At 32.2% G+C, this 15,850-nt stretch overlaps 1 protein-coding gene across 1 annotated transcript; it reads right to left on the reverse strand.

The window, feature by feature from the left end:
• Positions 1-4,723: 4,723 nt before the first annotated feature.
• LOC115966948 (7-methylxanthosine synthase 1-like) lies at positions 4,724-9,392 on the reverse strand. The gene is made up of 4 exons (XM_031086073.1): positions 9,318-9,392; positions 6,804-7,208; positions 5,947-6,207; positions 4,724-5,083 (listed from the first exon to the last, which is right to left on the reverse strand). The coding sequence occupies exons 1-4, from the start codon at positions 9,390-9,392 to the stop codon at positions 4,724-4,726; spliced, it is 1,101 nt and encodes a 366-aa protein (XP_030941933.1).
• Positions 9,393-15,850: the final 6,458 nt, after the last annotated feature.

Raw genomic sequence — 15,850 nt, forward strand, 5'->3', positions numbered from 1 at the left:
TTAGGAGTACTTACCACTTAGCTATGGAGATGGCAGTTAAGGTGGAGAAAGTCCAGGCTCCTTTCGGTGTGGTGGAAGCTGAAGCCAAAGCTGTTGAATTCGGTCTACATTTGGCGAGGGATATGATGATCCAAGAGTTTGTTTTGGAGAGTGACTCATTGTCTCTCATAAATGCACTAAAAGAGACCTCTCCCCCATTCTCTTCAATAGTTGCTATGGTGTATGGTTTGTTGTCTAATTCCCACAATTTTCGCCATGTGGATTTTTCCCATGTTCGTCAGCAAGCCAATAAACCAGCTCATCTCTTAGCTAAATATGCTTTAGGCATTGATGACTTCTCTGTTTGGTTAGAAGAGAGTCCTTGCTTTCTTGAACAAGCTCTTCTAAATGATGTATTGTTAATTTCTTCAGTTCAATAAAGTTTTGAAGTATTTCAGATAAAAAAGAAAAAGAAAAAGATGTAGGTTTTCATTTTTCTGCAATGTGTTATACTAAAAAATTTACTTTCATTTTTTAATAAATAAAATGATTTTTATTTTTTTTTTAATTTTTTTTATGGTGCATTCAAGGGAGTCAATCTCATACCGGAAGTTGTTCCGGTTTGACCAATGGAATAATATATTTCGGTACTGGTCAATACCAATGTACCGTTTCAGGTTTATTGCTATTATATAATAATAATAATATAAAAGTTTATCATAAAAAATTACCTCAATTCAGAATAAATTATTCATAGTTTTAGACTTTAACATTAATAGAAAGAAAAAAAAAAAAACACAATATAAAAAACAAAAAGCTAAATTGTTCATTACATACTAAAAAAACAAATAATACTAATAAGTTAATGCAAGTAAGTTACCATTCTGCCCTTATAAAAATTCAAAAATTACAAAACTAAAAAGAAAAAAAAAAGTTTTTTTCTGTACCAGTCGGTACACCCGAAATTGGCTGGTACACCCGGTATTTAAATCGGTACGAAATGTTGGTTTTTCGATACCGGTACATGTACCGGTACGATAAATACTGGTAGGTATGGCTAGTACCGGTACGGTATTGACCACCTTGGGTGCATTAGCTCAGTGATGATAGAGGTTTTTGTGGTGCTTGGTTTGGTGGTGTACACAAAAGGGGTGGCTATGATGGTGATTGTTAGGCAGCAATTATGTAGTGGTTTGGTTTAGCAATTTTGGTTTGAGTTTGAGTGAGTATGATGGTGGATTGATTACAACTTAATCAAACTTGTGAGATCCATTTTCAGAGCAAGTAAAGAACTGAGTTCTTTGAATTTGATTGTGTGGGTTTTAAGTGAGGGCTAAATAGGTGAGATTGTGAAGATGTTGGTTCTTTGAACTTGATTGGGTTTGTATATATATATTTTTTGAGAGAGATTAAACCTATAGAGTCTGAATGAGTGTGATGGTGGATCAATTACAACTTAATTGAACTTGTAAGATCCATTCTCAGAGCAAGTAAAGAACTGAGTTCTTTGAATTTGATTGTGTGGGTTTTAAGTGAGGGCCAAATAGGTGAGATTGTGAATAGGGGTGTGCGCGGTTCGGTAAGGGCGGTTGTTTTCCAAATTTATTACCGAAAAGATAGAGATCGGTTTTTTCATAGTTGAAACCGATGCACACCGTCTAGGGTCGGTTTTCCGACCTATAGCGGTGCGGTTTTTTGCGGTACAATTTAGTCAGTTTGGTCGGTTTGAAATATTAAAAAAAAACAATTTTTTTAATAATAAAAAAATTGGGCTTTCAAGCCCAATATCAATATATCAACCTGTTCAAGAAACCTATGCCAAATAATGTATTTTTTCATTTCATAATGATCACATAATGATCCAAACAGCCAAGCTAACCTTAATAGTTTATATTATATTATTATATATATAAGCATCCGTGTATAATATATAATGCTACAAACACTCAAATAGCCAACCTTACACTGTGTATTACTGTATTATATATAATATATAATATAATATTATATTACTTGGAGTTGGACATGAATATACTGTGTATCCAGCTTCGTGTAGCAGCCAACCTTACACTGTGTATTATATATAATATATATATATATAATATTAATATAATATTATATTACTTGGAGTTGGACATGATTACACTGTGTATCTAGCTTCGTGAATGATAAAACTTTCAGGCTGCTTACATCCATCCAACCTTACATATATCGAAGTGTAAGCAGCTCACATTAGTCCAACTTGGACCCCCCACAAAATAGAAAGACACAATACAGACACAGTCACACTCACACAAGCTTTGCTTTGAGAGACACAGTCACACAGCAATGGCAATAAAATCATTCTTGCTTTCAGCTTTCCCAAACAAATGAAAATGAAAAAAACAGTAAAACACGAAGACAAACTACAAAACTGAAAACACGAAGAAGCTTACGGCTTACCGGTGTTCTGCGTCAGGCGAGACTTGAGTAGAGAGGCGAGAGCGAGAGAGAGAGTTAAAAGATACTGAGAGAAACATACGAACTTATACCCCTGAGAATCTGAAAACCTAGCATAAAATGCACCGTTTTGCTTCTTTTTTTTTTTTTTTTTAATAACACCCATACATACGATGTCGTTTATCAGCTTCATTAAAAAAAAAAACAAACAGAACGACAGAACAGATCTTGTATCGGTTCGGTTCGGCCACAGCTTGGTTTCGGATTTGTCAATCCGATGATTTCACCGCACCGGCATCGGAATGGAGGACGAAGTCCGAATGCCGGCCTCGGCTCATTCGGTCGGCGCAACAGTCGGGACGGTGTCGTCGGCGCCGGTCGGTTGGGTCGGTTCCGGTGAAGTTTTGCACACCCCTAATTGTGAAGATGTTGGTTCTTTGAACTTGATTGGGTTTGTATATATATATTTTTGAGAGAGATTCAACCTATAGCATCTGATTGAGTGTGATGGTGGATCGATTACAACTTAATCAAACTTGTGAGATCCATTCTTAGAGCAAGTAAAGAACTAAGTTCTTTGAATTTGATTGTGTGGGATTTAAGTGAGGGCCAAATAGGTGAGTTTGTGAAGATGTTGGTTCTTTGAACTTGATTGGGTTTGTATAGTGTCTGCTCTTGATAATAGCACTTTATCAATAGATTAAGACACCAATTAGTTTTTGGTGCAACCAGGGATTGAACCCCCAAATCTTTTATTCAATTATTAGAGACTTTATCAATTGAGCTAATTAGAACTCACAGATTGTGTTTATATATAGTTGGTGCATGTTTTTCAAATTGGGTTTGTATATGGTTGGTGCATGTTTTTTTAGGTTCCTTGTAGATCTTTGATCGACGATGTGAGTGCCAAAATTAGGTGATGGATTTTTTTTTTTTTTTTGGGATTCTTGTACATATAATTTAGGTTTGAGTTTGATTTGGATTTGTAGTGGGTATAAATTTTTAAGGGGTGTTTAAAATAAAATTTAGAAAATTTTAATAATGAAAATGATTTATTTTAATACTTAACTGTAGCTTTATTAATGGTAAATTTGGAGTCTGCTATTAATAATTATTTTGAACTTTTTTTTTTTTTTGGTAAAATGCAAAACTCACCCTCTAAGTTTTTTCAAATTTCATTTCAGTCCTCTAACTTTACTTTTGTTCATTTCAGTCCTCTGATTTTCAAGCTTATTCAATTAAGACTTTTCCATCAACTTTTATTATATGTTGTGGATAATTTTTCAATTTTATAAATTAAAAAAATTCAATTAATGATTGAAAAATATTTTCCAGATTTAAAAAAAAAAAAATTTAACAAAAGTTAATGAAAATGCCTTAATTGAATAAATTTGAAATTTAGAAGATTGAAATGAATGAAAACAAAGTTAGAGGACTGAAATGAAATCTGAAAAAAGTTAGAGGGTCAGTTTTGCATTTTAGCATTTTTTTTTTTTTTTTTGAGAAAATAACAAATTAGAACTTAAATGACCAAAAATAACAAACATAAAATTTAAAGGACAAAAGTGATAATTGAACAAATTTTAAGGATTTAAATTTAAATTTTTCTAAAAAGAGTAAAATTTATTGTTAGTTACGTAGGTGTTAGTTACATTGATTAACTGTTTTTTCTCTTTTCTATGTCTATTTTGGCCAAAAAAAAATTCTCTAAATTATTTATACATACATACATACATACATACATACATATATAGATATATATATATATAATTTAAGGAAACTCGATCTGTTTTTTGTATTTGTCTCTTTAAAATATCGTTTTTTTTTAAAAAAAAAAAAAAATCGTATAATAGTCTAACATAATTTTCTATTTTAATAAGGATTTGATCTTATTCATGTTTCTACCATTTTTTTTTGCAAATTTTAGGTACTTTCCACAAAGTTTTATTGCTTACATAAATTTTATGAAAGAGAATAAATTATTATATAAAGAATTCAAGATTCTATTAGTATTTGTATTCTACTTTTGAAAGATAACAATAATATTCTTTTTTTTTTCTCTTTATTTATTTATTTATTTTTAACTCTAGCTTCTTTATTATCAATATTATTATTATTATCATTTTAAATCTTCACTATTGTGTTCTTTTTATGGGTTTTGAAGCTTAAAAAAGGCATTGAAAAAATAGGAAATATTTTCAACCATGAAATCCATATGGCATAATAAGCATACAATAAAAAAGTAAGAACAATCTTACAAAGCTTCCTTTTCTCAAGAATTACACTTCCACAAGTCAATTAACCTTCAACCCTTCTTTTTCAAGGAGATAACCAAATTAAAGTACACACATTTCTCCTTCTCCATGTGATCAAGCACAACCTCTTTAAACCTACGGAACAAGTCCTCCATGGATGCTTCCCCAAAATGGCTTGCCAAAATGGGCTCACCCACGGCCCTAATGTCACTGGCAAGTATGGCTTCCCTTGCTTGCTTATCAAGGCCCTTGTTAGCCTTCTTTATGTAGGTGTCCCAATCCACTTTGAAAGCTTCAAGTTTCTGCAAAGTAAAAGATCCTTCGGCCTCGATTACCTTCTTTACTTCCTCCATAGTAGCTGCATAGTATGGCAAATTGAAGTTGTCCAGTTTTGACTCTTCAATCATGCCCTGTACGTAATTAATTAAGCACGTTAATTAGCTAGGTTAGGGTATGATTAATTAGTATGTAGGTCTTCTGTAAGTTGAGATTATTGTTCATTGTGTCCTAGCTAGATAGTTGAAACTTGAATGTACGTATTTCATACTCTTAGTAGACATGCATATTCTCACCAGGTGAGAGCCAGGCAAGCCTATGCAATATTGAGTAAGAGGATGACATCTATTTTAAATGAATTTATTTTTATAATTTAAATTAAATATTATAAATTCAAAGATATATTTTTTGTTATATTATTTAAAATTCTAAATGACTTAGTTAGTATAATATACATTATTAATGGAAAAAGGCCTTTATACGGTATCAAAATAGTTTCCCTAGTACGTACGAGATTTTTGTATTTTTATTTTTTATTAAACCTAAATTTCTTGCTAAAAAAGAAAAAGAAAAAGAAAAAGAAAAATTTCTGATTCATATTCGCACGGACGCCTACTTTTGAACCTTTGCTAGCTAGTAAGCAATTGACCACCAAGCCAACCAAAAAGTAAAGTAATAATGCTCGCTAGTCAATTAGATTTAATCTTATGGTTTAATATTCATTTTTTTTTCTTTTCTAAAAATACTGTAAATAAAGGTAAAAGTTAACTGAAATAATACAGTAAGACTTATCAATAATACCAAAAAGTGTAACAAAACCTATAAATAATAGCAAAAATAAATTAAATATTAAAATAAGTTGGCAAAAATAAATCTCATATATATATATATATATATATATTTTTTTTTTTTACTTTAGTTATGAGTAACTACTAGAAATATTTGGAAAAGTTTACATATCCTCGTTTGTAAAATAAAAAAATAAAAAAATCAATACCTCCAAGACCATGTCATTGAGTTTTAGACCAACGACTTCCCAAATGGAAAGAGGATCATCGCTTTTGATGCTACCCATGGTTGTGAGGACCATACAACCACCAGCAACTAATTCTTCCGCTCGAGACTTTAGAAAAAGTGTGAAATCCCTTTCAAATTGGTCCAAATATGCTTTAAACACAGCAGGAGGGCTTGTCTTTGCAATGCAAATGTTTCCTTTGTTGAGTGCTTCTCCTGTCTGACTCACTAACCCTTTTGGTACCTGTAAATTTCCTCAGTCACCTATATATAGCTACTAAAAGTCTAAAACATGGACTTAAAAATTCATTACCATTACTTGGATCGATGCTCGAGTGGCTTAGATTAAAACATATAAAAGATGGTTTTACATACTGTACCAAGTCAAATGAATAATGATTTATTCTCGGATGGCTAGGAATGTGAAACATATGTAGGAAGTAAAATACAGTCATTTATTAAACTCTCATGACAAGTCTGAAAGATTGTATTCACATAGTAGCAACCATGATTCTTCTTTTTTATTATTATTTATTTTATTTTTATTTTTTAATAATAATTAATAAAATATTTTGTTAATTATTATTAAAAAAATCATAATGACAAAGACAAAGGGTTTTAGTAGATTGATTTTAGAATTATGGTTTGATATATTTAAAACCTTAAAAAACAATAAGATTCTCTCATTTTCTCTCTCAAGAAAATATTGCATGAAATTCTTACAATATTAATGCATGTGGAGTCCCTATTTGTTTAAACCCTAGCAAAATTAAATGCTATCGGAAGTGTTGAAACCCCATCACCATAAACTGAGAAAGTAAAAGGGAATTAGATGTTAACCTCGGAGAGCCACATAATAGCATAAGAAGAATGAACAAAGTGAAGGGAATTGCAAGGGAAGAGCCTCCCATAGAAAGATCCAGGCACTCCAGATATGAAGCAATTTTCAAAGGTGTTTCCCTTCTCAGTCTCCAATTTCCTATAGAAGCTCTGCAGTGACCTGAAAATTGTGTTGAAGTCATTGCCGGGGAGATCATTTAGGAATGCTTGCAATGAAGGTAACGGTGAGTTCAACTTCTGGGATGCAGTGCTAAGAATTTCTATGATTTCTGATACAAATAGAAGGGTGTTGGGTCCTAATGAGCATCCCAAATCTGCAATCTTCAAGCACTCGGGGAATAAGGTCTGGTAAAGCTCCTCAATGCTCTCTTCAACTATGGGCTTGACCATAGATGCCACCATTCTCTGAAATGAAAAATATCATGTTCTTAGTTCATTAAAAATGATTGAAAATGATTAAGAATTTCGTACTCAATTACTACTTTTTAAGTTTTCAACAAAGATATCCAGATTCCAGATTCTAGAGTTCAAAATATTTATATAAAAAAAAGTGTTAGGCATTGTTTCCTTTTCAAGTAAATAATTTAAATGATATAATATGTTTTTGGATTTATAATATTTAGTATCTTTATATATTCATTCCTAGTTTTTTAATAAGTGAAGGGGTTCATAAATCATTTGCCAATTAAAGCTTTTTCCGTTTATTCAGCTTATTATTACTTATTTTACTTTACCTTTTTATTTTTATGTATAATTATATTTTTGTAAGATTTATTTTTCAAATTCAACAAATCAATAAATTTTTTTTTTTTAAAATAAAATTTAATTCTAAACAATTTTTAAGCATGTAGGATCTATGGTTTACACTTTGTGTGTGTGTGTGTGTGTATATATATATATGTATGTATGTATGTATTTTTTTCATACGAGGGTCCGGCCTATATGGTGAAGTACTAAAAATAGAACGAAGTTGTGATCGAGTTGTGTTATATAGGTTCTTCTTGTAAAAAGGGGTTCTAAACTTGGATTTCTAATTGTTTAGTTTTTAATTATTAATTTAGTGAAAATGAAAGCTTCAAATATACCCATGAACGTAGACATTTTTGTGAAGCCAGTTATTTTCCCCCTACTTTGTGACTTTTGTCGGTTTGTTTTTTTAAAGATAATCTTATTGGAGTATGCATAACTTATTATAAAATGCAAAATAGATAATTATATTCATAAGAAAATAATAAGTGTCATGTCTATAACATTTTCACAACAAATTATAAGTAGTAAGTTATTATTGTTTATAATTTGAAAATACAATTAAAATTACTTTTTTTTCCCCACCAATAGCAATCTATAACAATATGTCACTTAAGATTAATTATGAAAGTATTGTGAAAATATTGTGAGCATATCATTTCTCTTCACAAAAAGTGCACAAAAAACATTCACATCTGGTGAGCTAAATGCAAAACTTTTTGCCTAAAGTGCTTAGAGCATTAGCATTTGGTGTCCTAAAAAAAGAGCTATTTTAGCATACCAAAAATCTAATTTTGCAATTTTAACCTACTATTTAACAATATACACTACAATAACTCCTACCGTTCTTCTATTCTAACATACAATACACTAAAATAACCTAAAATAAATTAAATAACTCCTATTGTATTAAAAAAAAGAGACAAGAAAAAAACCCAGCACCACCCTCACAATCTAGCAGCATCACTCCCACAACCCACCAACCCAAACACCACAACCTAATCAATGATCCACCACCGCAACCTAATCAATGATCCACCACCACAACAACCACAATCAAATCGAAACCAACCAACCCAATCAACGACCCGCCACCACAAGGTCCACAACCCAATTAGCACAATCCACTACCACAACAACCCACCACTACCGCAACAAGCCATAACCAGATCGGAACCCACCAACCTAACCACCACAACCCAATTAGAGAGAAGAAAGAGGTTTGAGAGAGTGAGAAGAGAGAGGTCTGAGAGGAGAGTGAAGAAAGGAATAAAAAAAGTAGCATTGCTAGTGAATTTTTTTTTTGCAACATTTTTAGCAAATGGCAAAGCAGATGAAGCTACTTTTTTGTTATTTGGTGTTTTGGTACACCCAATACTAATGTTCTTGCAAATATGCATAAGCACTCTAGCAACATGCAAAAAAAAAAAAAAGTATTCCTCTTTAACTCTCTCTATCTTTCTCTTCTCTTATCATTTCTTTTCTCTCCTGCTATAATATTAAAGTAATATAATTTTAATGTGATGTATTGTGAAATAAAGAATAAGGTATATGACATGTACAAATTGTTTTAAGTAATAATGTAAAATAGATAAAGCATTTTGTTCATAAAAAAAAAAGATAAAAGTAATTTTTGGTGATGCAAAATGCTTTATTTTTTTTTTCATGGATGGTAATGCTCTTACAACCAAATGGAACATAAACACATTACAACTAGGGGAAATAAAAACAACATTGAGAGAGAGAGAGAGAGAGAGAGAGAGAGACTTGATGTTGCGAGTGGGTTGCATAGCTTGTTTTTCCCTCTCCCCCATTCATGCGAAGGACTTGCTTCACCTCCATATCTGCTTTCTAATGCTCTTAATTTTGGTTTGCTCTTCACCTTGCGCTATTGCGTATATATATAGCTCAATGGTAACCCATTTATTATTCGAGCTTACGTACTACATATACGTAAACTTGTCAATATGTCATGCTTTGTAGTTTCTATAAGGTATAAAGAATTAAAGATTCCTCCGCATACCTCGCTGCTGATCAGCTTTGGCAGCATTCTTCGACTTTAATTAAAATCTAGTACTTAGATTAATTTCACATGGCAAGTCTCACTTGGTTCGAAATACAACTAGATTTTAAAATAATTCCTAGTTATTTATATAACTAGAAAAGAAGATTCACATTGCAAGCATCATTTGGTTCAGGAATCAGAATACGACTAGATTTTATATAAAAACTTCGTGCAAGTCAAAAATGGTTACCTATGAGAGGTGCATGTGGTGCACATGTATTTTTAAATAATAAATTCGGTTAGGCCGCCATATGTACAGGCCTAAGCCTAAGGCCTCTAATTAGAAAAGTGGCTCAAATTATAATTGGTTTTTCTTTTTTTGATAAATACCTTAGAGCTATCAAATGATAATTGTTCTTTTATTATTAAATATCAATCAGTTTTTAGTTTAGGTGAAAATTGAAAAATAATAATATCTTATGTGTTAATCCCTTTTTTTGTTTGGTGGAAAAGTCCATTGACTGATTCTATTATTAAGAATGACATCATTGATGAGTGTCAGGGGACGTTTTTGCGACGAGGGTCGAAAATGCGAGAACGGCCCAAATCTTCTCTTGGGTTCTTTAAAAGTGTTTATTGTAAAGAATCAAGTCCAAAATTCCAAATGTATAATGAACAAAAGGCTAATGGTGCTTTGATAAGAGAGTGCAGAAAAAGCATAAAAACATAACATGTTTGAAATTTCGACCCACAGTCAGCGAGAAGAGGAAATTGAGAGACGTGAGGAAGAGAGGGAAGGTTTCCCTATACCCAAATTTTCACCCCTATGCTTAAGAATTGTGAGAATGCTAGCTGGTTGAATGGGCTTAACAAAAGTGCAGGAAAAACATAAAAACATAACATGTTTGGAACTTCGACCCATAGTCAGCGAGTAGAGGAAATTGAGAGAGGTTGTGAGGTAGCAAAGGAAGGTTCCTCTATACCTATATTTCCACCCCTAAGATTTAGAATTTTGAGAATGTTTCTTAGCTCAATGAGCTTTTGCTCTCAAGTTTCAGCTCTATAGGGAAAACGTGGTTAGTTGGTTTTTTAGTTGAAGAGAGACTCTTTTTTTGAGATTGGGGTGTTGCTCTCAGAGTAAAAATGTCCTCATTTCTTTGAATCTGATTGAGGCCTTTTATATTGAGTTTTGAGTGCTCTAAGTGACTGGTTTTTAGGATAAAGATGAGGCTATGGACCTCCAAGATGCTAAACAGATGTTTGGTTCAGATTTGCTTTTGTTTGGATAAAAGGAAGGCTTACTTTTATCATCATTAAGGGAAATGCTTAACCAAACCGTCATTGGCCTCCCGTTTTCTGTTGTTTCAGACTATTGGGAGGCTTACCTGAATGAGGGCTAGCAACTGAAGTTGGCCAAAGAGAGCTAACCATTTTTAAAGGAAAAAAAAAAAAAAAAGTTTAGCCAGAAACTTTGGATCACAGTTGGCCAAAGCATAAAAGCTATTTTAGGGTAGAAATTTTAGGTACAAGACCTCCTTCATGAGCCTAAGATGCTACCAGTGTCCCTTACCCATTTGGTAGCATGCTTGTATTGGGCTCATGTAAAAGGTGCGAAAGGAACCGACCCATACCCACCAAACCATACTTCCTCAATTTCCCCAATAAGTCACATGGGCTTGGGCTATGCTTAAAAGAATAAAATATAATATAATACATGAATTGAGCCCACAAGGAAGTCGGGCTTGGTTGAATCGAGCTTGTACAAAATGTGTCACAAAAATGAGTATCAACAATGAATTAGATTCTATAGTTCTATATATACAATGGAGTTTATTTTATTATTATTGAAAAATCTTATTTTAACCCCTAATTAGTATAAATTCTATGCACAAGCATTTATTACCGCCACATTTATCAAATACCAACTTTATAGGAACAACAATAAAGCATTAGAAATGTAACATTAAGATTTGCTAACGAAGTAAAAAACCAATGAAGAATTAAGAAAATCGACTATAAAAAAACAATTACAATAGTCTAAACTCATAGTCTAAACTCATAATTTATCCTTTTCAGTCCTATACTCTCTGTGTAACTTTTGCAAACTCCTTGTTTGCATTCCTATCGCAATTGTACTAAACCTTGTGGGAATTCCCATGAGTGAACCTTTCTTGCATGAACCAGAATCTTTGGCACTTTAAGGAACTTCTCGAAGATTTGCAATGACAACGAACTTACTACAAGCAAACTCTGTGGTTTCAAGAATGGTTTGATGCCCAAGGTGTGTAGGAACACAATTGCTTTTCTTGTTTTTGCTTAGGCATAAAGATGGTTTTTGTTTGTTTAAACTCGGGAAGAAGACTTTAAATCTAAAGGTTTTAGGTATGGTATAGCAGCTTTTTTTTTTTCCTCTATAAAATTTGTGCATGGGGTTATATATAGAGGTGCACAATATAACATTAAAGTTGACCAAGAATACTTCTTCTAGCAAAATTTGGACTGTAGATTCCACTATTTCACTAAAGCAAATGTTAGGCAAAGTATAGGTGAAGTTTTTGCTTAATTTAACATTTGTGCCTCTAATTTTTTGCTTGAGCGAAACTCTCAAATTTGCCTAGCTCTCAACAGTCTAAAAGCTAACACTTATATATTGTGGAGGGATAAGGGCCCAAAATTCTATATTGGACATTGGGCCTTGGCTGAGAACGTTGGTTGGTCTGAGGATGAATAAATAGTAGTAAGGGTGTTAAACTTAGAGTCCCATGAATAGGTTGCAAATGGAAAGATTGGGAAGGTTGTCCGATAAACAAAGCATAGATCAAATGTATATCCTATCGTTCAAAGTGACCTTTCAGGAAATTCTACTGATAGGGACGTGTACTACGAACATACAAGAGAGATGAGAGCTCAGAAATATCTAAGAGAAAGTTGCTACCATTACATTGAATGCTTTGTAGTTAACTCTTTGACCGCATTAATGAGGAAGTGATCTCTGAACAATGTTTGTTCAGCCTTACAGCTACCCCCAAAGACTTCAGGAGGGTTTTGATGGAACAAGGATCGATATAAAAGCAATCTACTGTCCACATGTAGGGTGAAGATAAGAAGACAGAGATAGTATAAATTAGATAAGAGACCCTGAAAGAAAAGGATCGAAAATTAGAGAGAAGAAAGGTCATTAGCAATCAAACTGTATCTGTAAACATTTTAGATTCATATATACAAGAACTGACCTCCTCGGATTGTGCCAAGGACTGAATTTACTTAGATAAATCCAATCTACTTCTGTTTAATTGTCTTTTGAATCCATCCTAACTGTTATCCCATTCATTATAGCCTAGTTTTCTAACCCACTCTCTACAAATTCATTGTATTGGGCTTATTGGGCTTATTGGGCTTGAATCCATTTACCTCTTGGGCCAGAGGCCAAAACGCGGTCCCTACATATTGTATTATAATTTTATATTGTAGATAATGTTTCTTTTATTTGTGAGCAATTTTAAATATAAATATCTACTAGAAAATATCGATCTAAATATGATTGACCTAAGAAAAAATAGAAAAATAATTAAATCTCAAATATAATCTCTTGATAATTTTTTTACTATCAGTATAAAAATATGAAATACAATTTAAATGAAAATCTCACAAATAAACAGTAAATTAATTACAAAAAGAGTTAAAAGATAATGCAATAAAATTAGAAAAAATAACAATGAAAATAATTATAATGATGTTCAAATATGTTATATAATAATTCTTAATTATATAACATGATAATATTTTTTTTCTCCCCTAAATACATGTATTATTTGATATGGTTGTTTTTAGAATTTTTTTTTCAAAATAAAAATTGATTAACTCTTACTTCACAACAAGATTAAGTGAATTAGTAATATAACCAACTAAAAAGAGAATGTTAGCAAACTTAAATACAAAAATTTAATTAGTAACTTTGCATTCAGTAAAAATGCATTTTAAATATAAAATTAAAAAGTAAAACAAATGTCATTTAATCAATATTTAAATGTAAAAAAAAAATTATTTAAAATCGTTGCCTTAGGTCTCAAATTATATCGTGACAACCTTTATAATTATCCAAAAGACATTTTAATTTAATTTAATTATCCAACTTCCTGTTAAATTACCAATTCTCCTAAAAGTTTCAGTTATTAGGAGATGATGAATTTATTCATTTAATTTAACACCCACTCTTCATGTGTAGGCCACTTGAGCTACTAATGGGTGGGGGCCTAACAAGTGGAAATTTAAATAGGAGATGAGGTGCTTATATGGGATTGGACCCAGAATCTCTTACTCTAATAACGTGTTAAATTATTGATTCTCTTAAAAACTAAATTCATCATCTCTTAATAGATTAAACTTTTGAGAGAATCAGTAATTTAACATTTCTTATTAACTTTAACCACACACATTTGATTATTTACCGTTCCTAAGAAGTTTGATCCATGTACATTAGGTAATTAGTCAAATTGATTATTGTAAGGACTCAATTTGTAACGACCCCAAAATAGTATTGGGTTCGCGCGTAAAAAGGCCCAAACAATATAATTGTAGAGCGTGGGTTTGAAAGGCTAGGTCTTGGTCACCGGACGGTGGTTAGTCGTGGTATTGATACAGAACTAAACCATGTTCGCTCGAGAAGTCTATCTCCTCGATACGGTCTGGGAGGCTCTGGTTCTTGACCTTTTTTCCCACCCCTTTTTTTGGACTGCTTACTTCCCTTTTTATATTAGCCAGTACCCCTCATCCAACGTCCACGTGTAGGTTCGACTTTCCAGGATCGATACTTATCCCATCAGCCCATACCCAAAGTGGTTGGGGGTGGTTGTAAAAGCTGAAGAGTATGGTCCTGTCAGGTGCAGAGTATTCAATGGCAGTAATGGCAGCTTTCCCTTTGTCCTTTGTCGCCATATTGTCCAAGGGTCCTTTTTCTATCAACGCAGATATTTTAGGTTTTTTCCAAAATTGTTCTTATACCGTTCTTACCCTTTCTTTCAGGAGGGTTTTGGGGATGCCGAAGACAGAGTCATCATCGGTTATATCTCAAGGTTACTTGGACTTTTATTATATGTTCTCGGTTATATCCTTCCTCTGCTCGGGCCTTGGATCCCAATGTATAAGTGGGCCAAGGCCACAAATTATTGGGCCCCACAATTATATATATATATATATATATATTATTTTATATCATTCAAGTTTGGGTCTATTTTGATTTATCCTATATTTTAAAAATTTTAGATTGTGATACCAAATGTTTTATAAGGCTTTCATTCGAGTCCCTTTTATTAATGTCTCTTAGGTGTTCATTAGGTGTCACTTCAACAAAAATAATTTAGTTTTTATTATTATTTAAAAACAACGTCACTTTGATTAGATCATAAATATATATTTGCTTTCTTTTACGTTCTACATGCCACCCCTAGTTTTTAATACTAAGGATTAAAGGATTCCAACTAACACATATTTGTCTTATTGTTTGGCGAAGTGGGGACACTGTCCCAAATCTTTACTACTCCAATGATTAAAGATTTCAACTAATTAACATGGACTCAAAAAAAAAAAAAAAAAGAAAAAAGAAAAAAAGATTTCAACTAACGTAAATTTGTCTTATTGTTGGATTTATAATTGGGAAAAAGTTACAATACCCTAGTAGTTTTTAGGGAAAAATAAAAAATAACCAATTATTTAAAAAAAATTTATTTTCTAATAAAAATGATATCAAAATTTTTTTTAAATTATTTATTAACAAATATTCTAAAAGCATCAAACCTTTTATAATTTAATTGTACTCCTTTTATTTTTCAAAGACTAGAAAGCAACTTGCTCATAAAACTTTTATGTATTCATAGGATATAGCAGTGAGCCACGTTCAAACAAATTAAAGTGACCTATCATGTACGTTTAAGACAAAAATAATAAAGTTTCTGCGTCGTTCTATTCTATGTCCCTTTTTGTGGGTCCATGAATTTAATAAGGTTTGCTCCAAGTAAAACAGTGAGTCTAATATTTCGCAGTTGGTTCTCATTTAAACTATAATTTATTTATTTATTTATTTTTTGGTGGGGGTGGGTGGGTGTGAAGGGGGCGCCTCATAATAGCATCCATTTTTTCACACGTACTGTTAGGTAGATTCATTTTTGGGGATTAGGTTGCAGGAAATTCTAAGCCTTTAATTAATTAAGTCGTGCTTGTCAAGTTGGGATCAATGGATGGGAACTTCAGCCCTAAACAGTTTAGGTGTTAACCTGTTTACTCGAAGGAAAATGCTAGA

This window comes from Quercus lobata, chromosome 11, assembly GCF_001633185.2.
Source record: "Quercus lobata isolate SW786 chromosome 11, ValleyOak3.0 Primary Assembly, whole genome shotgun sequence".
Taxonomy (NCBI): domain Eukaryota; kingdom Viridiplantae; phylum Streptophyta; class Magnoliopsida; order Fagales; family Fagaceae; genus Quercus; species Quercus lobata.

Coding starts and splice junctions, on each gene's coding strand:
- LOC115966948 (XM_031086073.1), bottom strand. CDS start 9,392: ATGGAGGTGAAGCAAGTCCTTCGCATGAATGGGGGAGAGGGAAAAACA. Junction 7,209..9,317: donor CAACCCACTCGCAACATCAA/GTCTCTCTCTCT, acceptor TTTTCATTTCAG/AGAATGGTGGCATCTATGGT. Junction 6,208..6,803: donor CTATTATGTGGCTCTCCGAG/GTTAACATCTAA, acceptor GGAAATTTACAG/GTACCAAAAGGGTTAGTGAG.